At 40.4% G+C, this 24,335-nt stretch overlaps 2 protein-coding genes across 5 annotated transcripts in view; one reads left to right on the plus strand and one right to left on the minus strand.

Annotated features, from left to right (window-relative positions):
- Positions 1–7: 7 nt before the first annotated feature.
- LOC124117123 (nuclease EXOG, mitochondrial-like) lies at positions 8–8,418 on the plus strand. The gene is made up of 5 exons (XM_046478857.2): positions 8–196; positions 1,935–2,096; positions 3,046–3,185; positions 5,346–5,537; positions 7,910–8,418. The coding sequence occupies exons 1-5, from the start codon at positions 70–72 to the stop codon at positions 8,348–8,350; spliced, it is 1,062 nt and encodes a 353-aa protein (XP_046334813.2). The 5' UTR covers positions 8–69; the 3' UTR covers positions 8,351–8,418.
- An 11,079-nt stretch (positions 8,419–19,497) lies between these two features.
- LOC124117124 (plexin domain-containing protein 2-like) overlaps positions 19,498–24,335 on the minus strand; it is a 138,947-nt gene continuing 134,109 nt past the window's right edge. For all 4 annotated transcript variants that reach the window (XM_046478861.2, XM_046478859.2, XM_046478860.2 and 1 more), the window contains 3 exons: positions 24,196–24,229; positions 22,821–22,945; positions 19,498–22,401 (listed from right to left, as the gene is read on the minus strand). In XM_046478861.2, coding sequence (XP_046334817.2) covers positions 22,303–22,401; positions 22,821–22,945; positions 24,196–24,229 — 258 coding nt within the window. In that variant the 3' untranslated portion in view covers positions 19,498–22,302. The remainder of the gene's footprint in view (positions 22,402–22,820; positions 22,946–24,195; positions 24,230–24,335) is intronic.

Consider the following 24,335-nt stretch of genomic DNA (forward strand, 5'->3'; position numbering starts at 1 on the left):
CTGCGCGTTGCGCCGAGTAGAGACAGAGCCTAGTATATCCAGCGTGTGTTTGTTGTTATATAGTCTGCCATGTCTTTCACCAAGGGATTTTTGTCGGGAACAGTTGCATCAGTCACTTGTTGTGCGTTGTACTCGTTGTTAGATGTCACGCCGAGAAAGTCTGATGTTCTCGAGTCTGTGGACCATGCCTTACTGGGTATGCATGCCTTTTTTATAACCGGGAGCCGCGATGGGGTCCGAATTGAGTCGTGCCTTGACCCATTGCGGCTTTCGGCCTTTTTTACGGCGTATGATCACGCGCTCCCACCGACTAAGACTTCGTTGACGCTGATTTTTTGTAACATCTTTCCGTAACACCCCCTCCCTATCTCCCAATATTAATTAGGAAGTGCCTTAAAAAATAGAACTGATGCAGCCCCCCCCCCCCCCCCCCCCCCCCCACAAAAAAAATAATTTGCCGTCACTCTTCATGAATACCCCTCCCTCAAAGGTGCCACAAATCTCCGTGCAGAGTTAACATCTCTTAGTCGTGCCAGAAACCTATAATGATGGGATGGAATCCCCGATCACAGCAATTAAAGTATCTACGTTTGTCATCACCAACTATTTCACCAAAGTGGTAAAGGTCTAAGACCTGCATCACTTGGGGCATTCCCCCTACATCAGGATGTAACCCACTCCTATTACTGAGATACAGGTGTAGAATAGGTCTTCAGCAACCCATGCTTGCCGAAAAAGGCGACTATGCTTATCGGAAAAGGCGACTAACAGGATCAGGTGACTTGGTTGATGCCTGTCATGGATCGATGTTCATGATGTCAATCCCTGATATTAACGCGAGCATGAACTAAATGTGAAAAATGCGAGTGGTCTTTGCTCGCATTATTAAACATCGCATTTATATCAACAATAAGACATTTTTGATAGCAGAAATACCAACTTAGACATACGCTGAAAACAAACAACTATGTATTCCACATCACTGTTTATTCTGCAGCACTTGTAGTAAAAAATGTTACAAGTATATAAACAATGTCATTCAAACACTTATTACATCCTGTGAATTGTCACTGCTGGGGTCAAGACAAGCGTTCTACTCACTCATATCATCACTGATCACAACTGCAAGTCCAGACAGACACCACCCAACACAGTGTCTTTGCACTTTGCGACTGCGTCAAAGGCCGACACGAGCCAGCGTGCACGTATTGTTTTAGCTGAAGTACTCTACTCAGCGCTAATAAGCGGTGCTATTTGGTGTGTGATTGGATTAATGTAAGGTTGGATTAAGGTGAGGATTCTCCAGTAAGCCTGACAGAGGACATTTTGTTTAGATATAAATCCACTGATGCTTGAGAGGAGGGGGTGTCGCATTCATATTGAATCGCATTTTTGGCTAGGGGCCAGCGGTGGCATTCTTTTGGAGACGCATTAATTTCACGTTTTACAGTAACAACAAAACAAACAAAACTGAGATGCCATCCTACCTGTTAAATTTGACTCACTCGCTGAGTCAGATGTTTTGGAAGCTTACCAGTGACCAGCTGATTCCTTCAAAATGGACCATTTTTACTCAAAGCAAACCAGTGAATGTCAGGCTTTACATATAATATGATGTGTCAGTTTATTCAATGTATTAAAATAAAACAGAATAACCATGTTAACTGCATGCTAAAACAACAGACATTATTGCTGTGTACATTTGGTCATACCTGTTAAGATGTTCGCTTGTCAAAAAATAATTCCAAATTTTGTGCATCTGCTGAATTCATTGAAAATGGCACTAGCCAGCCAGGACACCATCATAAGCTATATATCTCATCCCCATTATCCCTCATCTCATTACTGTCAAGCCATTGAGAGTTATGTCCCTTGGCCAGTTTCAGAACTGAAGTATGGTTCAATGTTGTTAAACCCTACACACTCTCTTGCAGAGGATGTGGCCAAACTGGAGAAGACTCGGGAGATATTGAAGTACGGTATTCCAGACAGAGGGCCAGCCATCCGTTCCTATAGCGACCATGTGCTAGCATACGACCAGGCCAGGAAGATTCCTGTATGGGTTGCAGAGCATCTCCACCGAGGGAAACTGACAGGTGGGTCATGTGATGACATATGGTAGTGCAGCAGGTACTGTACAAGTGAAATTAACACGAGCGTGAATAAAATGCGAGTGGTCTTTGCTCGCATTATTAAACATCGCATTTATATCAACAATAAGACATTTTGGATAGCAGAAATACCAACTTAGACATATGCTGAAAACAAACAACTATGTATTCCACATCACTGCTTATTGAGCAGCACTTGTAACAAGTACATAAACAATGTCATTCAAACACTAATTACATCCTGTGAATTGATACTGCTGGGGTCAAGACAAGAGTTCTACTCACTTATGTCATCACTGATCACACCTGCAAGTCCAGACAGACGCCACGATTATTTACAGACCGCCGTCATATAGCTGGAATATTGCTGAGTGCGGCGTTAAACAACAAACAAACCAACCAACCAACCAACGAATTGGGGGGTGGGCTGTAAACGGTGAGATGGTTTGCTTTTCTCAACCAGCCAGAGTAAGGGTGGCAGTGGCCTCAGCAGATCAAATATTGACCTTTTGATGTAGTCCACCAGTAGAATACCTAGTCCCTTTAATGCCTGGAGAAATATGCTGCCTGGTTGTGGCTTTGGTTCAGTTGCAGCCTGTAAGCATGGAGAGTGTTGTACGTAGTACATGCAAACAGTTGATGGTGTACTAGACATCCTTTGTAGTTTGGCTCAGAACTTTTTAGCCAGCCCTCGTACAATATGGCAACATTGGGCTTTCCTCCCACATCAAGCTTATAAAACTGAAATACTATTTAATGCGACGTTAAACCAAACCCATTCACTCGATGCTCATGATGTCGATCACTGGATTTTCTGGTCCAGTCTTGATTATTTACAGACCGCCATCATATAGCTGGAATATTGTTCAGTGCCACTTCAAACAATGTTCACTTGCTCGCTCACTCACTCACTCACTCACTCACTCCATGCCAGGTTCAGCCAATCGGAAGAAGTCCCGGTTTCTGCCCGACCTGGACTTAGAGAGCAGGTTTTCCGCCACCAACGATGACTTCTGGCACAGTGGCTGGTCCCGCGGTCACATGGCACCTGCCGGCAATTATAAGTATGACCAGGTAAGACTCCATGTTTGCTCATAAAGTACAGTAAAAACTTTATAATCTTTTATCATTTTGTCTTTCTTCCTAAAAGGGACCGCCTCTGTGGTCTAGTGGTAGAGCATCCGCCCAGAGAGCGAAAGGTTCGGGCTTCGATCCCCGGCCGCGTCATACCTAAAGACGTTAAAAGATGGTACTTGTTGTTACCCTGTCTGGGGCTTGGCATTAAGGGGCTAAAACAAGGACTGGTCGGCTCGTAGTCAGTATACTGTGTCTGAGTGGGGTATTCATGTTAAACTGCGGCATGGTATCTCAGTGGTCTAGCACTATAAATCGGCATCAGTCCGGACTAGTACAAGTAGCCACAAACACACGTGCATGCACGTCACTATATAAGTGCAATAATCTTGGACGCGACGTTAAACCCCATTTCACCTCACCTCATCTCTTCCCAAAAGACGACTGAAATGACTAAAATGTTCCTGTGGAGTTTCCCACAACTACCCACATCCAACCCTATAGCAGGAGGCAAAGGGAATATCGTAAGGTCACGCAATCATAAACCTCCAAATTGTTTAACCTTCTCGGGGGGCTTTCGGGTAGCCTAGTGGTTAAAGCGTTCGCTCTTCATGTCTAAGACCCTGGTTCGATTCCTGACATGGGTACAATGTGTGAAGCCCATTTCTGGTGTCCCCCCCCCCCCCCGCTGTGATATTGCTGGAATATTGCTATAAGCGGCGTAAAATCTCACTCACTCAACCGTCTCAGGTCGGATTTAAGCCTGAAAAGTTCAAATTCAAGATGGTTGCCTGGCCATCTTCATTTTCTAAATTCAAAAACTTATGAGAATGTAGATCTTAACTGTCAAGACATCCTTCCTTTGAAACATGGCGTCCATAAGTTGTTATGGAAAAACAAAAATGGCTGTCTTGAAGCTTGGTAAATGCCACCCTGGGCTGGATATATAATTTAAGCAGTTTCAATAGATACGAAAGTTTGCCCACTTCATTTTCTGGAGATTCATAAGACCCTTTTCCGTTTCCTCTGATTTATTCTGTGTTTATAAAAGGTGGGTGCATGGGTGGCCCAGTCGCCTGTGCAGAGTTGCATCCCTTGAGCACACCAGGAACCTATGATTGTGGGTTTGAATGCCCCTTTGCTCTGACTATGTTTCTAGGTTTGTATGGGTACAATGTGTGAAGCCCATTTCTGGTTTCCCCGCCGTGATAGCTAAAAACGACGTGAAACCACTCTCACTCACTCACTCACTCACTCACGCTTAGCAATATTCCAGTTATATGATGGCGGTCTGTAAATAATGGAATCTGGACCAGACAATCCAGTGATTTGCAGTTGGGATACGATGACATGCATCAACCAAGTCGGCGAGTGTTAAGTTAGTTCATCTGAACTGATTGCAAAAACCTTCAATTTTTCATGAATTAATCTGAAATATTTTGAAATTTTGACCATGTTTGATAACATGATCTCTGGTGACCTTGACCTTAGAGGAGGTCACCCAAGATGGGTGTGTCTGCTTGTACTTGTCCTGACTAATGCTGGTTTTACTATACTAGCTAGCCCACTGAGATACGACCACTGGACGTACCAGTGATTAAATTCATTAGCATCGATCCACGCAATTGGGATACGATGACATGCATCAACCAAGTCAGCGAGCCTGACCACCTGATCCCGTTGGTCGCCTTTAATGACAAGCATGGGTTTGCTGAAGACCAATTCCAACCCGCATGTTCGGTGGTAGTTTTTCCTTGAAGATTCTGTCGCTGTCTGTTGAATGATGCTCCTGCTGGTGGCGCCAAGTGTGGTAGTAAGTGTCCAGATCTCAAAGTGCATCAGACCCGTGAAAATTCCGGGGTAGAATAGGTCTTCAGCAACCCATGCTTGCCGTAAAAGGTGACTATGCTTGTCGTAAAAGGCGACAAACGGGATTGGGTGGTCAGGCTTGCTGACTTGGTTGATGCATGTCATAGATCCCAATTGCGTGGATCGATGCTCATGATGTCAATCACTGGATTGTCTGGTCCAGACTTGATTATTTACAGACCGCAGTCATATAGCTGGAATATTGCTGAGTGCGGCGTTAAACAACAAACCAACCAACCAAATCAAAGTGCATCATGTTTTGTGTGATGTGTATTTGTATCTGCCCTACAGCGGTCCATGAGTGACACGTTCTACCTGACCAACATCCTGCCCCAAGACATAGATAACAATAGTGGCTTCTGGAATAGATTTGAGATGTACTGTCGCGACCTCACCAAGAAATTCAAGGACGTGCGTGTCATCAGTGGGCCTGTGACCTTGCCAGAGGTTGCGGAGGATGGAAAACTGTATGTGACCTATGAAGTAAGTGGTCGTTACTATTGTTGTGACCTTTCAGTTATGTTCTACACACAAAAGATGTTTGTTTGTTTGTTGTTTTATGCCGCACTTGGCAATATTGCAGGTATATGACGGCAGTCTGTAAATAATCGAGTCTGGACCAGACAATCCAGTGATTGATATCACGAGCATCAATCCACACGATTGGGATCGATGACATGCTTCAACCAAGTCAGTGAGCCTGACCACCCGATCCTGTTAGTTGCCTCTTATGACAAGCATAGTCGCTTTTTACAAACAAAAGAGTATCTCTGTTTCAAACTTAAGCTTTTCTCAGTTTTAGCATGTGCATTGATTTAACTGACATTTCTCAGAGCTACAGAAAATCTTCGTATTTTCGTAAAATACCCCCCAAAACTATTCAAAATCCAATTACTTTCAATTTACTTGCGTACAGAAACGCATGCATTAAAAGAAAAACTCAATTGTTCGAAAACAGCACGCATAAATACCCAATGAAGCTTTTTCAGCATGCGTACAATGGAGCTTATTCCTGAAACACAATTACGAGCTAATTTACTTTCCGAGTCAAGCCTATATTAAGAACCGTTATATATACATCTAAAACTTTATTTCACTTTTTTTTAAATCTTAAAATGCTTACTCATTTTGGGAAAAACCCAATAGAATGATGAATAGATGAGGGAATAAATATTGGTTACCCAATGAAAAATGTAATAACCCAATTAGTAGAAACCTTCAAGTTAAAAGTATTTGCAGTCAGCATCGGACAAGTCCGACACACAGACCGATTTCTGGATCCCTGGTATAAACTCTCCTTTCTACTTTAAAAACAGGGGGCATGGGTGGCCCAGGGGGGCAAGGGTGCATCACTTTGTCGTGCCTGAAAGCTATGGTTGTGGGTTCGATTCCCGGTTCACCCCGATTATGTTTCTAGGTTTGTCAGCACCATACCCTGGCTCGTGGGTTTCCCCAAAGTGCTAAATGTCTGAGACCTGCATCACTTTGGGCTTTCCCCCCACATTAAGACATCAGCTGAAATAACTTGAATGTTGTTGAAAACGGTGTTAAACCCAACTCACTCTCTCACTCACTCTGATAAAACAAACAAAATCAAGGTTAAGACAGCCTATGTAATATTTGTTTTCATTCAGTTCAAGCAAAGAAATCCCCATCTATAATAAGCACTAGGCAGGGTTAAAACTTAACACTGGCCTGCTAGCCTTGGGCTAGTACAAATTCCTGCGGGCTCATTCAAATTTCTTGATTTCCCCATGTTTTAACATTACAAGGTCATTTTATCTTCATGTGGGCTAGTAAGGCCACACTTTTTAAATATCATGTTTGACAGATTTATTCCAGCTTTTCCACACAAGGTCGGTTGAAATAAACAGGAATAAATAGCTACGTCAATCATGTGTTTATTTAAAATTTAGGTCATTCTGCTGTGGAGTTTAAACTGCAGCTGGCATCTTGAATCATTAATTGTGATGTTGACATTGAATTGATATATAACATTTAATTTTTGATATGAGGGTCTGTATTATTAGTGTGAGACATAAAGCTTTAAAAAATAAGAATTAGTCTTAGAATTGTTTTTTGAAAAAATAGTGTGGGTGGTGTCTTTTTTGTTGTTGTTGTTCAAACTTGTATGTAACCAAATAAACAGTTGTTTCCAATCAACCTTGGAAATGGCCTCTCTGAAATGTATTCCTTGATGAATAAAATACTGGAATTCAGTATTTGACTACCGTTGGACATGGAATATTTAAGGATCATATATGAAAAAATAAACGGAAATACAAACGAATCGTGCGACAGATGATCCCAGCTATGCATTTTTGACAATTCTGGAATGTCTGGAATTATGAAGCGGTACGACTATGCTTGTTGTAATAGGCGATTAACGGGATCGGGTGGTGAGGCTCGCTGACTTGGTTGATACATGTCATCTTATCCCAATTGTGTGGATCGATGCGCATGATGTCAATCACTCGATTGTTTATAGACTGACGTCAAATAGCTGGAATATTGCTGAATTTGGCGTTAAACAACAAGCAAACAAATATGAAGCGATGGCCTGAAGTGTGTGAATGATCCAATTTCAAGGAGGGTAACTGTGTATATGAATGTTCCCAGCAATTGTGTTCTTCCTATTGTTATCGCTGGAATGGATTGTTTTCACTTTGTAAGTATTAGAACACGTACATCTTCATTAGTTAATGCATGTCATCAGTCCCAATAGCGCAGATCGGTGCGCATGACGTCAGTCACTGGATTGTCTGGTCCAGACTTGATTATTTAGTCATGTAGCTGGAATATTGCTGAGTGCGGCGTTAAACAAACTGCGAGTAATATACCTAGTTTACTTTCAGGTGATTGGAAAGAGTCAGGTCGCTGTTCCAACCCATCTGTTCAAGGTCATTGTTGCAGAAAATGACAATGACTCACATAAGAAATACGTTGGTGCATTTATTGTCCCAAACAAGCCAATATCGAGTCATAAACTACAGGATTTTGAAGTGAGTGTAGATGATTTGGAAAGAAAAACGGGTGTTACGTTTTTACCCAAACTGGATAAATCGATGCAGTCAAGTTTATGTGGGAAAGATGGATGTGCCATTATGTCCAGTAATGAATTTGAATTGGACTTGACGAGGCGGAGAATCAAGTGGGCAGACAGTGTTCACCAACTAGAGAAGTCATGGACAGAACTTCAGAACAAACGTATAAAACCTGATGAGCATCTAGTTATTCTATACCAGAACAGAAGAAATGAACTGGTACAAAAAGAAAAATTAAAACATGAACTCTGATATAGTTTTCTTGTTACAATGTTTTTCAATTAAACATGGCAACTGCATTGCTCATCAGCTTAACCATTCGTGACCAACTTGTGTTATTCCGGGACCAGCCGAATAGCGACTTGTGCCCCTCTCATGGCTATTTTTGCGACCAGGTTCCGTCTGAGCGCAAACGGGCATACCTAAAACAATTGTCAACTCGTTGCGCAATGGTTCACATACATTTCCCCATATATCATTTATATTTCAGATGCAATTAAAAGCACATCAGGACATGCGAAATTATACAGTATGATTGAACACATTTAACTGTGTCTTGGGTATATTTTTAGATGTAAGACATATGTAAAAACAGAAATTATTTTTGAGGGATTCTTTGATGAAGAACTTGAAATCATTAGCACATTCAGATTGGTTTGTCGTATTTTCGCACATAACATTCACCGATAGGGGGACGAGTCTTCTTGCAGGTTACGGAAAGGGGCGAGGGGCGACGAATGCAGCTTATCGAGTGCCTAGTGCTTTTTCGATTTTTTTCTAAATTATTGTTTTTATATGTTTATTGAAACAATTTGGATTTAGCATTAAACCATTCTTGACTTTGTTTCCGGCCATTACTCTCAAAACTAATGCATATTTTTGCACAAAACTACACATGTGCAATGACCGCATGCTCAACTATTGCCTTTTCATATTTTTCAATTTTCAATTTTTCTTGTGTTTCCATGGAAACAATTTGGACTTTGTCTCAAACAAGCAGGGATTGGTTTCCCTGCCCAAACTCTACAGCTTGTGAATGTTTCTGCATTTTCTTTTCTGGCTATTATTATCCCCCGCCCAATGAAGTCTGTCCGTCCGTCACGTTTCGCTTGCCTTTTGCTATTTAGAAATTTTAGAAAATTTTATTTTTTGAGTTTCCATGGCAACAAGATGGACTTAGGTTCTGTGAGGGTAGGGTTCCTTTCCGGAGCATAACTCATAAACCGTTCAATATTTTTATCCCCCCCGGCATATAATGCGGGGGGATATAGTGATCAGCCAGTCTGTCCGTCCGTCTGTCCGTCCGTACGTAATCATTTCCTTTTCCGGGGCAGAATTCGAAAACCATTCAGTGTATTTGATCGAAACTTGGCAAAGTTATCACGCACTTACTGAAGTGGTGCCTTTTGATATTTTGGGATTTTTCTAATTTATATTTTTTAAAATTTTTATGGAATGAAGTTGGACATAGACTCAATTGGGGATGGGGTTCGTTTCCGGGGCAGAATTCGAAAACCATTCAGTGTATTTGATCGAAACTTGGCAAAGCTATCAGGCACATACTGAAGTGATGCCTTTTGATAGTTATTTTTTTACGAATTTTTATTTTTTACAATTTTTATGGAAAGAAGTTGGACCTAGACTCTATTGGGGAACGGGGTCGTTTCCGGGCCAGAATTCGAAAACCATTCAGTGGGTAAACAATGTATGCTTCTAAAAGAACATTCAACTGTTGACTCATTACATACAGAATTGCACATTTACTAGTGGTTACTTTACAGACAGCTGCCGGGGGGATATGTCATCTTTCTGATGACTCTTGTTTCATGAAACTGTGCAGGTCTGTCAGGTACATGCTGAACTGGTGCCTTTTGCTATTTAGAAATTTTAGAAATTTTTATTCTTTCGGTTTCCATGGCAACAAGATGGACTTGGGTTCTGTGAGGGTAGGGTTCGTTTCCAGAGCATAACTCATAAACCGTTCAATATTTTTTCATGAAAGGTCTGTCAGGTACATGCTGAACTGGTGCCTTTTACTATTTAGAAATTTTAGAAATTTATATTTTTTTCATTTTTCCATGGCAACAAGTTGAACTTTTAGAAATTAATGAATTCTTCTTTGAAATGCCAAAAAATTCAACTTGATACCCATTTAACCTGTTTAAGGAATCTTATAAGTCATAATAAAGTTTTTTTGTGTGCCTACATTTTGTGTTTGAGATGCATTGTGTTGCACATAGACTGGCCTTGACATGTGTTGATGTCGCGAAATCAGTGAAGGAGGTCTCGTACTATGAGAGTATATTGAACACTATTTGCTCCTTTTTCAACCGTTTGCCAAAGTGCTTATCAAACCTCCAGATGTGGCAGGATCTACTGGACGAACCTCAAGTTAGACCCGTGGATCGATGCTCATGATATCAATCACTGGATTGTCTGGTCCAGACTCGATTATTTACAGACCGCCGTCATATAGCTGGAATATTGCTGAGTGCGGCGTTAAACAACAAACCAACCAACAACCAACTCAAGTTAGACCATCGGAGGTGCATCGTGTGAGATGGCTGTCAATAAGAGCCATAGACAACTGTGCAAAAGCTTTGCCTGCCCTTATTGCCATGCTTGAGGACAACAGTGACACGGACATGATGGCAGACTCTTTGCTGCGACAATTGACTACTTACAAATTAAGATTTTTGACAGCTTTCCTACAGGACGTTTTTGGTATGATAGGGACTGTAAGTAGGGCTTTACAGACACGTGACTTGACTTACGGTGACAAGAGGAGGACTATCGACGCTTTTCTAGATGGACTTAAGGGACAGTACCTGACCGAAACACCGACATATGGACCGAAGTTACGAGAATTTCTCGCAAAGAATGACGATTCTGACGAGTTTGAAAGTGTCACAATGACAAGATCACATCATGACAGAACACTGACTGATAGGGCTAGGGACTGCGTACAAGTTTTAGTTGACAATGTAATGGACGGGTTCCCCGACAACGAACTATACAGTACATTTGGTGCTCTTGACCAAACTGGTCACCCTGACAACACACGTGACTTGGCAAGTTATGGGGACGAGAGTATAGCGACTTTAGGATGCCATTACGGTAGCTGAAGACAAGGACATACACCTGTTGACAAAGACGCTCTGGAGAGAGAATGGGGGATATTTCGGCCTTTGGTGTACAACAATTACAGACAACTGACATATGGACAGATGTTAGTTACTGCCTATGCTTCTAAATTGACGGAACAATTCCCCAATGTAGTGAAACTAATGGAAATCGGACGCATTTTGCCCGTATCGAGCGTAGAGTGGGAGCGAGGTTTTTCTAAACAAAACCTCATCGAGACTTGACTTAGATGCTCTTTGACGATGGAAACATTGGACAGACTCGCGAATTTCAATTTGCGGTCCAAGACTGAAGGACTTTGACCCTAGATTGACGCTACGACGATGGAAGGGCAAACGAAACAGACATTTGTACAGCGACAACGTATCGATAGCCAAGATATTGAAACCCACCTGTCGATAGATGATGCGGGAAAAGTATGGCATTATTATTAATACTTAAATTCATGCATGTAAATAAAACTACAAACAACATGTATATCAGTGTTTTTATTGGTTATATTATGAATACGTGTAACTTTTGAAAGGTCTTACTAAAATACGCTAGGGGGCGTGGCCTTAATGCAAATGTCCGATTGGGATTTTAAGTTTTCCGGACCCCTAGTTTGAGGTATTTCCCATAGTAGGGGAAACTGTGCATGCCTTCTACCAAGTTGTCCGTATGTGCCTCAATAATGGTTGAGGGTAACTTTCGTTTAATGACTTCATTATCAAATCCATCATCCCTACTTCTGCATTGATTATGACAGAGATGAGTGTGCGATAAGATGGCATACTTCTCTATGGAACTTTTTACAGTTTTCAGCACATATTGATATGAAGACTTTTGTGCTGTAGAGTTTTAACATTCACATTTATAATATTGTCTTGTTTTATTTTTCACTTTATCATATCACATGGTATGACCAAATTGTTAAAAAGCCACAACATAAAATGTGTGTGGCATGCATGGCACCCTGATTCCTCGCAGTGAGTGGCGGTAACATGACTTGTAATCTCCCATCCTAATGAATTCAGTAGTAAATGTAGTAACTGGTTTTGACAGTTTGTACTTCCATCATGTTTTTTGTGGAGAAGGTTTCAACTTCATAGAAATTGTGTTTTGCAGCATTTAATTTGTTTCTTCAGGATATTTTGCATTTACATCAAGTAGATGCTCCCCTGCTGCCTTTTACACCTTACAAAATTTTGAATATTTTCAAATGTATGTGTTTGTGTGATCAAATTTCACTATTGTTGACATAATATACACTTCATATGCTGGGCTGGAGACTTGGCCACATTAGTGGCAAAATCTTCTCTTTTTTTTTTACAATTTCCATGACAAGTTCCACCTCGGTTAAAAAAGGTTAGGGTTTGTTTAGATTTAATTATGTCATAAATTCTGCAACAGGGGCAGGGGATATAGCCACGTTTGTGGCAAACTCTTGTTAGTATTGTTTTTCGGATATGCAAACACATTTACAGTAACAACTTGAACTAATGAGGGGGTGGGACATGTTTTAGAGTAAAAACACATTCCTGTTATATTATTTGAACGTACATGTATGACAAGCCACAGTGATCTGCTTTCAAAGAGTAGCATATGCTACATTGAATTCCGGACCTGTGGTTAGTCACGATATATTGTTTAATGACAAACATTATCTAGAATTCCATAGTTACACTACAAGTCACTTATGTTCACATTCCTTCTGACCTTTATATGTTTGAATAAAGATTAAACTTCAGTCAACTTCAGTGTATGCATGACCAGATCGTTTCAAACGTGTATCTAAATACATTTTGCCAGGGCTTCGATCAAACAATTCCCAATCGGACATTTTGTACTCAATTCTTGTGACCTACAGCGGGTACCTGGGTAGGTTCGGGTAATGGGGGGGTGGGTACCTGGGTAGTAAATTTAGACTCGTCCCAGCCCTATTTGGTTCATGACCTTAAGGTGCCGCACTGAAGTGGCAAGGTTTTGAGCGACCTTTACTGAAGGTCAAATTCACCGGAATGGTAATCCTTTAGGTGGTTCGGCCTCTTGGTATACCTGACCCATCTTCCCGAGGCAAGAGAGTTAACTGACTTTAAAAATCCAGTTTCCACCCTTGCCGAACTAGGCTGGAATTACTGGGCTCGATCATAGCGCCACCAGTGGTTATGACCAGTTATGTCCCTTCTTAGCCTCTCCTATGGACCAATCAGATTCCACCTCTCGTATCACTTGCGTTTGCTTCACACAAAATGGTGGCGCCCAGTCAAGACGATTTGATCGATAATCAAGATCTATAGTGTGATAAAATGGGTCTTACATCGCGAAATGCATCAAATCACGTGAGCACCTTGATTAAAACCATGAAAAGATTTGGAATAATATCTGCTGACGAGTTGGCGGTGCCCATGCTTTGCAAATACTGCAATTGATCGAAATCTGCACAACAGTTTACGAACCAGATTTTCGATTTCAGTGCGCGATTTTGATTGGACTATGCATAGTCTCTTTAGTCCAGCCAAAATGTAACTCCATAATACCAGCCTAGTTCGGCAAGGGTGGAAACTGGACTTTTATAGTCAGTTAACTCTCTTGCCTCGAGAAGATGTACCCGACCAAGCCCAGGCTGTTAGTGACATCTTGTACCAAGAAACAAGAAACACTCCGTGTGTGTGATTGGCTGAAACTGACGGTCCAGGTTGTTAAACCGGAAGTGCACTGCACTTTAACGGAGGTGGAGGCTTGGGACTGTTTTAGTGTTACTTTCTCCTAATTGACTTAACATGTCATTTTCATGTATTCTGACACTGTCATAAGGTTATGTTCTTAAATACCGCCTCCATGGTCCTGTAGATAGTGCATCTGTCCGGAGAGCGGAAGGTCGAGGGTTTGATTCCTGGGCACTTCATACCAAAGACGTTAGAAATGGTACTTATTACCCTGCCTGGTGTTTGGTATTAAGGGACTTAAACAAGGACTGGTTGGCTTGGAATCAGTATAATGTGTCTGAGTGAGGTATTGATATTAGACTGGAGCAACGTATCTCAGTGGGCTAGCTGGTACAATAAAACCGGCATTAGTCAGGACAAGTACAAGCAGACACACACATATTGGGTGACCTGTAAGGCCAAGGCTAGAGATCATGTTATCAAACATGGTCAAAATATTTCAGAATAAATCATGAAAAATCAAAGGTTTTTGCAATCAGTTCAGATGAACTAACTTAACACTCGCCGACTTGGTTGATGCATGTTATCGTATCCCAACTGCGTGGATCGATGCTCATGATGTCAATCACTGGATTGTCTGGTCCAGACTTGATTATTTACAGACTGCCGTCATATAGCTGGAATATTGCTGAGTATGGCGTTAAACAACAAACAAACAAAACAAATAACACTTATCCTATTAACATGATTGTCACGTTTCCAGCATGCCAAAGGGATGCAACTCTGCACAGCGATTTGCAGTGCCTTAGATGACAAGGCCACTTGGTCAGCAACAACAAAGCATAGCTAATAATGATGAATGTTTATTGGACTTGTAAAGGTCGGAGAGAAGTTGTGTTGGTACTTACATCAATGGTACATATAATTCTAGTACAGGCTAGTATTGTTCCTATAGGATCTGGTGACAAGGTGGTGTCACCATGGGAGAATAGGTAAGAATTTTGTCCCCTTTTAGAGTTATCTTCCCTTGAAAATATAAGCTGCAATCTGGTGTCTGAATATTCTATGCCAAGAAAGCCCATACATCTTCAAAATGATACATTCAGGCGCATTCTGTCAAACTCATAAAATATCTGTTTAAATTTTTGTTCTGTGGTGACTGGTTTGTGCAGTGTCCTGAAAGGATAGAACTTGATTGGATGTCATGAGAAGATAACTCTTATAGAGGGAGATAATCATGTTAGTCCCATGAGGAAAACACAGTACAAAACATTCACCAGATGGACGGGATACACAATCTTGTCTGTTTATATACATTAAAATAACTCTCCGCTACATATGTTCCCAGTTACAGTACGATATGTAACAGGACACAATGATCCTAGACCTGTTTCTCGTCCAGTGTTCATGTTGATTGGCGTGACTGCCATCACGTGGGACACCAGTATTACCGGTACCATCAGCACACACAAACGTAGGGTTACAAGTGGTAGGTAGTTATGGTAGTGCAAGCAACACTTGTTGGTCATACTGAGGTAGGAGAGACTTCTTTTTGTTTGGTTTACAGATTTGTAGCCCCAAAATTCAGATCGGATAGCTCAAAAAAATAATAATTAAAAAACTCCAAATTTCAAATATATATGATTTACTACCTCTTGTGATTTGTCCTAATTCATTGATTTCAATTTTGTAAAAAAATAAATTTTCAAAATGTTTTAATTATGGTTATTATTATTGAATGCTTTGTATTGAGTATTTTTCACATTTTACTTATTTCTGGTTAGCGGATTTATGAAAAAAACACTGCTTTTAATTTTAAAAATATACATTAAAATGTTTCAGTTTTTGAGGGTCGGATTCGTAAACCAAGTTAAAAAAACAAGTCTGACCTTAGAACTCAAAGTAAGCTTCTTTGAACTGGTGAATGAATAAACACAACTAACAGAGTAATGACAATACTGACTAATATTTCATCATTGGCAAAGAATATATACAACAAACTTTCTTTGATTGCCATTTGTCAAGGTCATATCTAACATGTTGTCTAATGTGATTGCATGAAAAATATTATCTGACACCTTGACTAATTTTGAATAAGAAAGAGGTGAAAGGAACCAATCCTCCAGTGCCACATGCTATTGATGCAAAATTATCACAAACATTTTATTTCTAAAAAGAATTCAGATTAGATGTCAGGTTTTACAAAGGAATTGATATCCCTGATCGAATGACATAACCATCTGCTAATGGGGCTATGCTCACCAGCTGTGCCCTGAATTATGGAGTCGTCACTCTCAACTCAAAGAAGCTTAACGATGGTTTGGTGAACCACTGCGATTGACTCAGATGGTGACTGGTTGTCTCCCCTTTTGATTATTGGATCACCAGGTGCCCAGCAAGTGATTGAGTGAGTATGGTTTTACGCCGCTTTTAGCAATATTCCAGCAATATCATGGGGTAATTATTTGCTTGATAAAGGTGTTAGAATCTACACTGAAACGTCGCCCAATTGTAATAAAGAAGTTGCTCATCCATAACAATTTTGTCTTAGATGTCAGCCCCAGTTGAGTATTTGTAACAGTTCTGCCTCTAACTAAACATGGTTGGGGCCTCACTGTGGTGCCTATGAGCCCTTGATGAGTATTTGTAACAGTACACCAGCAATGAGTGTCACCATACTGAGTCAATGTCAGTAGCCTACGAGTGTTAAAAAACTTGCTTGACAAACACATATATGATCACTCGTCAACAATTCAGATTGATACAAAAATAACATCATCTTCAAAGAATTTATACATCCAAGTTAGTCCATTATATACAAACTTATGTCGTCACGTACGTGTCGTGCATGTGAATTATATAAGGATATCCTGTTGAGCAGCCCCAGGCTGCAGACTTGAATGTTCCATGGGTCTTTGCTCTTTACAGACAAACTATAACACATCTGAATAACAAAACATGGCATGAATGATCTCCAGTGTGACCATGGTGACAGTTTAACATAATTACCAGGATTACTAAAATTCAAACAAAATTTGTTTGATTATCACGGCAAGATATACAGATTTCAAATGGAAACTTTGATACAAAACCTGTAAATAAAATGAGTCTAAAATGTGGGGGAAGCATGTTACTTGAGAAAGGGGAAACAGTTATTGCCAGAAACAACAAACATCCAAGTGCAAAATCTCCGGGACGGCTAAAATGCGTTTCTTTGCTTCACACATTCAAACATTTTGTACTGATAGCAAATGACGAAAGAATTACATTTTCATGAAAGTAAAAACTTCGGATATATACAGCCTCATAAAATAAAGTATTAGTTGATATGCTGTTAGTGTTAGAGATCACAAACTCATAGCTCATTCACGTCGACTGTAACAAACTCAGAAACATGGGCTTTGTACAAGTAAAAAGAGTTCAGTCGACAAATAACATCATTCCAGTCTTAAAATGAGATTAACCACCTGCAAAAAAGAAGATTCTAAAACAAATTTCATTTCAAACTTGACCTTTTTACATATTATAACACTTATAAATACATTCATAAATACCTTAACACAGTACATTAAACACAACAGAGTAAACTTCCATAAATAATAACAATTCTGTTGGTCGCTTCTTAATCTGTACACACTTGAAATATGAACCTACAGCTGCTTCAAAATGTCTTAACATAATTATGCCATCTGTAGAGAACATGCATCTACAAGTTCATCATGTTCATGGAAGTCTGTGTCTAACATGTTTTGAGCAAGTTCTGGCATGAGGTTGGTTTGTTGTTTTACGACGCACTCAGCAATATTCCAGCTATATGACGGCGGTCTGTAAATAATCGAGTCTGGACCAGACAATCCAGTGCTTGACATCATGAGCATTGATCCACGCAATTGGGATCTATGACATGCATCAACCAAGTCAGCGAGCCTGACCACCCGATCCCGTTAGTAGCCTTTTACGACAAGGATAGTCACCTCTCTGGCATGAGGACACACAGACAGACAGTAGATCATGTAATTGTCTGGGATTCACACAAGTTTGATCGGGAGGTGGGTGCTTTGTTGCTGAACCATCTACCCCGTTGTCAAACTGACAAACTTAGGATATCCTCAACAAACTAAGGATATCGTTGGCAAACTGACAAACTTAGGACATCCTCAACAAACTAAGGATATCGTTGGCAAGTTGACAAGCTAAGGATGTCACAAGTGGGATTATTACGATGTTGCTTCAATAATCAAAGTCAACATTTCAATCTTTGATAGTTTGATTTTTGGTCATGATGTTTGTCACTTGTGTCTGGCAACTCAAGGCTTCTTTCTTTTTACACTGCATTGACACATTTCAGATGTAAGAAATAATTATCACTTAATCCCAACGAACATTGCATACATAAAAAGCCCCTCCACTTATATTAAATGTGTCTGTATTATTAGAATAAACCGCATACGTCACCCCACTGATTAACTAAACATGTTGCTGCTATTCCGGAACAACAGTTGCAAATTTCCAACATCATCCAGTTTGAGTGTTAGGGTGAGACTGCTTTGCGGAACAATCACTTCACAATGGCGGTACCTGGATACAAAACACCAGTTGTTCGAGGATGTCCAGTAGTAGAGCAACCTCCCAGTATCTAACGATGGAATCAAGCTGACATAACAACGTCTGTACTGCAGTATGTATCATATTATGGCCCCTATCTTTACACCACTGGGACCAAAAACTTTTCAGACTCTGTGACATTGATTATGCGTAATTGTTGAAATATCCGGAGTTGATATTGTTCGATGATGGAGTGTAAATATAAGCTGTTATGACATTGGACAAACAAACGGCTGAATCACGTAGCCTGACCCACCTACCCAATCTGACATAAAGCTTTCAGGTGGGAAGGTGTAGAAATTGGAAGTAACCAGAAGGGCCCTGTTTCCAAATGTCTTAACTCCTTCAGTTTGATGTACAGTTGTGACATTTGTAGCGCTAAGTATGTCGTAACTCCCACAGTCTCACAGATTTACACCAGTCATAGCACAAAGATTGTCGTAGCTCCAATAACATAAACTTACGGCAACCATAGTGCTGAGATTTCTCCATGAAAAAGGGCTCTGGTCAGAATCCCAACGCTGGTCTAATACCTGTCTAGTTGGAGTCTAATACCTGTCCAGTTGGAGTCTAATACCTGTCTAGTTGGTGTCTAATACCTGTCCAGTTTAGCGACTGGTATTCCTGATGATGAGGCCGACCAGTCAGAGCCCATACAAATGCAGACTTGTTTGGTGTTTGGTGAATTTTGTATAGACGGTCCCAGTGAAGGAGGCCAGAGCTCCAGATAACATTTTGAGCAAATGAGTTTTTAATTGAAGGTTTCTATTTTAATTGGGTTATTACATTTTTCATTCGGTAACCAATATTTTTTCACTCATTTATTCATCAATCTATTGCGTTTTTCCTCAAATGGGTAAGCATTTTGAGATCCTCCTCCCCCCCCCCCCCCCCCCCCTTCCAAAGTGAAATACCGGTAATGTTTTAAAATGAAATAACGGTTCTAAATATAGGCTTGACTCGGAAAGTAAATTAGCTCGTAATTGTCTTTCGGAAATTAGCTCTGTTGTATGCATGCTGAAAAGCTTCATTGGGTATTTACGTGTGATGTTTTCAAACAAGCGAGTTTAAGTAATTGGGTCGTGAATAGACTTGAGGGGTATTTTACGCAAATACGCAGCTTATGTGTAATTCTGATAAGACACTCGGACTACCTCAGTGAGTGAGTGAGTGAGTGAGTGAGAGAGTGAGTGAGTGAGTTGTTAGCTTTGTTCCGGAGGGTGAGATTCATATGTGTGGCAAATATAACAAGCCTACTGAGTGTATTACAACACCCCTTCTGTTAAATGTATCAAGACATCTTGTTAAGTGTATCACAAAACCTTCACTGAACGCATCAAGACACCCTTATGGGGCGAATCAAGACATCTTGTCAAGGACACAAAGCAAAATAGGAATGTGGTAGAATTGCAAAAACACAAAAAATGATCAACAGTGTCAATAAAACCCAAAAAGAAAACAATACTCTCGTCATCCTCATCAGTCCAACACAAAAACTAACACAAACATTTCCAACCTACGAGAATCGAAATCTCTTGTGGTAGGAAGTGCAGAAAAGGGTCTTCAATTTATACAAATATGTATGTCGCATTCCACAATCACCTTATACATTATTGATAACAGGTACTTGCCCTATATACACAAACAATGCAGTATTCATGTACACCTTGTTGACATTGGTCTCCTGTAGCCATGTACACATTGGTCAGTGAGTGACTTTGGAGTTCACACACTGTCTCGATGGCGAGGATCGAACATGGGCCAAGTCAAACGCTTGAACCACTGTAAGTCTCTCGTAACACAAAACACCTTGTACTATATAATATTTTCATTGAGAGTGTCTCTAGTGAATATGCAGCGAGGTTGAAAGAAACTTAATTTTGTCACATTGCTTTTTTAGGGGTTGTAGTTATTGCTGTTGTTTGTAAAAAGTGCTAAAAGATCGGCATATGTCGTCATGTGTCATGTGTGCAAATAAAAAAATGGTCAGATCTGCCATGGATAAACTGTTCCTTGTAAGATAAACCCCAACAAGGTATGATGAACAACCTCATAACATCTACAAAAACATGCGCAAATAGGTAAAAAATTGATATGTTCATAAGTCACAAACAGTTAAAAATTGAAGGTGAAGCAAGATCATCAGGCAGACTAAATATAAAAATATTGTTTCATTATGGCATAGACATTTCACGCAGGCATTGTTCTATAAGCGGATCCATACAACTCAATGAAGTTAAGGACCAACATGTTTCTTTAATATTACTGTAGCTTATCTGTCATGCAGGACAGATTAACTATGGTAATATCAAGAAAGGGGTGTTCTTTAACTTCTTTTGAGTAGTATAATTCTTGTGACTGCGATAAAGGAACAGTTTCACAGGAACAAATGTTCCAGGTGACAGTTCTTAAAACAACTCGTCTTGTCATCAATTCTTAAAAATCAACTTAAAACCGAACTGCAGTTTACAAACACCTTTCGTTCAAATATACTCTGATGTGTTCTAAAAGCAAGAAGTGTTGCAAAGGATGTAAAAAATAAGATAAGAATTCATTTGGGGGCCTAAACCTGCAACTAGTTGTAAAAACACTCGATCAACATGGAATTGAGAAAGCCAAAAATATTTCTGATTCATAAGAAATTTATCATACCAACTGAATGCTACGCTGCAAATTATTGTTTTGCAAAACATTCCAGTGAAGCGATTCATGTCTTGAACAAAATGTTCACATTGTTGAAACATCAGACTACCTCTATGTTGTGTAATCGCCTTCATTGTCGATAATATCACAGATTTTTACCTCATCTTGGAATCAACACACATTCATATATACAACAACTTGCACCCCATGATGGAGAAATATGATACAAAACACTGGTATCTGTGTCACCAGCAGAGAGCTCTTCTAGTGTCCCGCATAAAGGCTTATTCACAGGAGAATAGAGTATAATAAAATAATTAGGTACACTTGAAGCGTAGCGGTGGACACCTGTCGGCCATATTTGTTAGATGGTTCTAAAATATGCATGTTCTAGCTATATCGAAAAATATGTTCCCAGAGCTCGAAAACTGTTGAAAAAGGAATCAGAATGCACTTGTGTGGTTTAAGATGATTAAACCTCGAAATCATTTCACTGACACACATAATGTGCCATCGTTAGACAAAAATGAAGAAATATTGAAAGTTCAATGAATGGCGATTGAGCATTAATTGGTCTTTCTTTAGAAAAGATGGCAACTGATGAGCACAAAACATGGCCGAAGGGTGATCATGAGCTCCCTGCTGGCTTTGTGACAAACATCTGCCCAAGAATCTGTTCAAGATGAACCAGATGACACTGATTAGTCACCCCATATAAGGTGACACTTTGATACAGCAATACAGTAACACTACATCAATGTGAGGTGCAATCACAGCGCTGCATAAACACGGACCAAAACGACCTTGGGCAGTACCTCACAGCGGAAATGCTTGTGAAATCTGCTCCCAAACCCTAAATGTTGGTCTTCATTATGATTTCCATGGGAATTTGCACATTGTTATTACCAAGCCTTGCTATGATACATCTCACCCACGTGAAACTTTTCTTACGCTAATAAGAGTGAGATCAAATACTGTCTTTGACAGTTATGTATAAGTATTTAGAAATCTATACTGAAAATTGTCCTTATTGTCAACAGTACATGTCTTATATTGATATTTACTTACTTTATGCAACCCACTAAACTAAACTGTGGCCTTTATCATAGTGTAAAATAGTTAGAATATCATCTTCTGGAGTGGTCTCCCCTTGCTACTACAGTCTCACGCTTCGGACTCAACTTGATATTTCGTGCCAGTAGGGGTGCTCGACTTCCAGAACTTGATGTTGGCAATCTTTTCCTTCATCTGGCTTGGGCGATGCTGCAAACAAAACAGTAAGAGTCATTGTTAGACCCAGAAGGTTTGATTTTTCAGTCTTTACTAGATTTAAGTTGGTTGGTTGGTTGGTTGGTTGGTTGGTTGGTTTGTTGTTTAACGCTGCAATCAGCAATATTCCAGCTATTTGACGGCGGTCTGTAAATAATCGAGTCTGGACCAGACAATCCAGTGATTAATATCATGAGCATTGATCCACGCAGTTGGGATCAATGACATGTATCAATCAAGTCAGCGAGCCTGACCACCCGATCCTGTTAGTCGCCTTTTACGACAAGCATAGTCGCCTTTTACAGCAAGCATGGGTTGCTGAAGACCTATTCTACCCCAGAATCTTCACGGGTCACGAGATTTACGTCCACAATCTGACACCAACACCCAGGTCTCGGACAGCACAGACTTACCTCCATCAGCCACATCCCTGAAGCCGACGTAGGATGTGTGTAAGCGTAGAACACCCACACTCCTACACCCACAAACACCACCAGGAGGAGGATCACGATGGCCACCACTGCTCCAACAGGGAAATCTGGAACAAGTCATCAACACACTGCAGTTAAGATTGACATCACATTTATCTAAAATAGAGCCACAAATAGGGTTGTAACGATTCATTGATACCTATGGTATTATCGATACTTAGTGCATTAGGTACACATGGTCCTTGAATCGTCAGTTTGTGAAATCGCAATACACTATACAGAGCTCCAGATAAGCTTTTGGTGTTGTGGGTATTTTACCCTTGCATTTTAAAATCATTGGGTATCAGTAATTCTATCTGCGTATTCAAATTTCTGTTACCCACTAGTTTTTACACATGTGGGTATTTAAGTTAAATATTTAAAAACACTATTCATCTAGTCCCTGCAAACTGGTGTCGTGTGGGTTCGAGAGCTTTATAGGACTCAAAAATACCACGATACTTCCACACGAAAGTGTGATGGCAAATGATCATGATGTGACTGTCATCGTGGAGTTTGGCAAGGTTGACGGAATGCCCGTTTATAATTTCAAAATAAGTTGCTGATTTGCTAATCAAATACGCAGGGTTACTTCACAATATTTTGATGATACGCACAAATTTTATTTTTGTAGCGTATCTGTAATGTTCGTTGCGTATTTCATACGCTTGGATTATATTTTACTGCGTATTTCTGCATTTCTGATGCGTATTTCACGCAGATACGCAGCTTATCTGGAGCTCTGACTATAAATAGAACAGGTCCGGTGTTCATTCCCTGGCCGCGACATACCAAAAGACGTGTAAAGATGGTACTTGTTGTTACCCTGTCTGGCGCTCGGCATTAAGGGGCTTAAACAAGGACTGGTCAGCTCGGAGTCAGTATACTGTGTCTGAGTGGGGTATTCATGTTAAACTGCGGCATGGTATCTCAGTGGGCTAGCACTATAAATCGGCATCAGTCCGGACTAGTACAAATTGGATTTAACATCACGTCCAAGATTATAGCACTTATATAGCGACATGCATGTGTGTGTGTCTGCTTGTACTAGTCTGGACTGGTGCCGATTTATAGTGCTAGCTCACTGAGATACCATGCCGCAGTTTAACATAAATACCCCACCCAGACACAGTATACTGACTCCGAGCCGACGAGTCCTTGTTTTAGCCCCTTAATGCTGAGCGCCAAATAGGATAACAACAAGTACCATCTTTTAACGTCTTTTGGTATGACGCGGCCGGGGATCGAACCCCGGACCCTTCGCTCTACCACTAGACCACAGAGGCAGCTCTAGGAACCCCAAACACAAAGCACTTACTGTTGGGGTTCTTGCATAGTCCTTCTGTGTTATTCTGCGGAAAAGAAAAACATTCACAGTTATAAAACATCCCCATTTATTCACGGTTATAAAACATCCGTATTTATCAAATATCTCCCTATACTAAACATCCAAGGTTA

This window comes from Haliotis rufescens, unplaced genomic scaffold (assembly GCF_023055435.1).
Source record: "Haliotis rufescens isolate VD_foot unplaced genomic scaffold, xgHalRufe1.0.p SCAF_10, whole genome shotgun sequence".
Taxonomy (NCBI): Eukaryota; Metazoa; Mollusca; class Gastropoda; order Lepetellida; family Haliotidae; genus Haliotis; species Haliotis rufescens.

Bases quoted from the DNA above. Each gene is read 5' to 3' on its own strand.
- LOC124117123 (XM_046478857.2), top strand. From the start codon at position 70: ATGTCTTTCACCAAGGGATTTTTGTCGGGAACAGTTGCATCAGTCACT. The intron at 2,097-3,045 runs GTGGGTCATGTG...ACTCCATGCCAG, and splicing joins CCACCGAGGGAAACTGACAG to GTTCAGCCAATCGGAAGAAG. The intron at 5,538-7,909 runs GTAAGTGGTCGT...GTTTACTTTCAG, and splicing joins AACTGTATGTGACCTATGAA to GTGATTGGAAAGAGTCAGGT.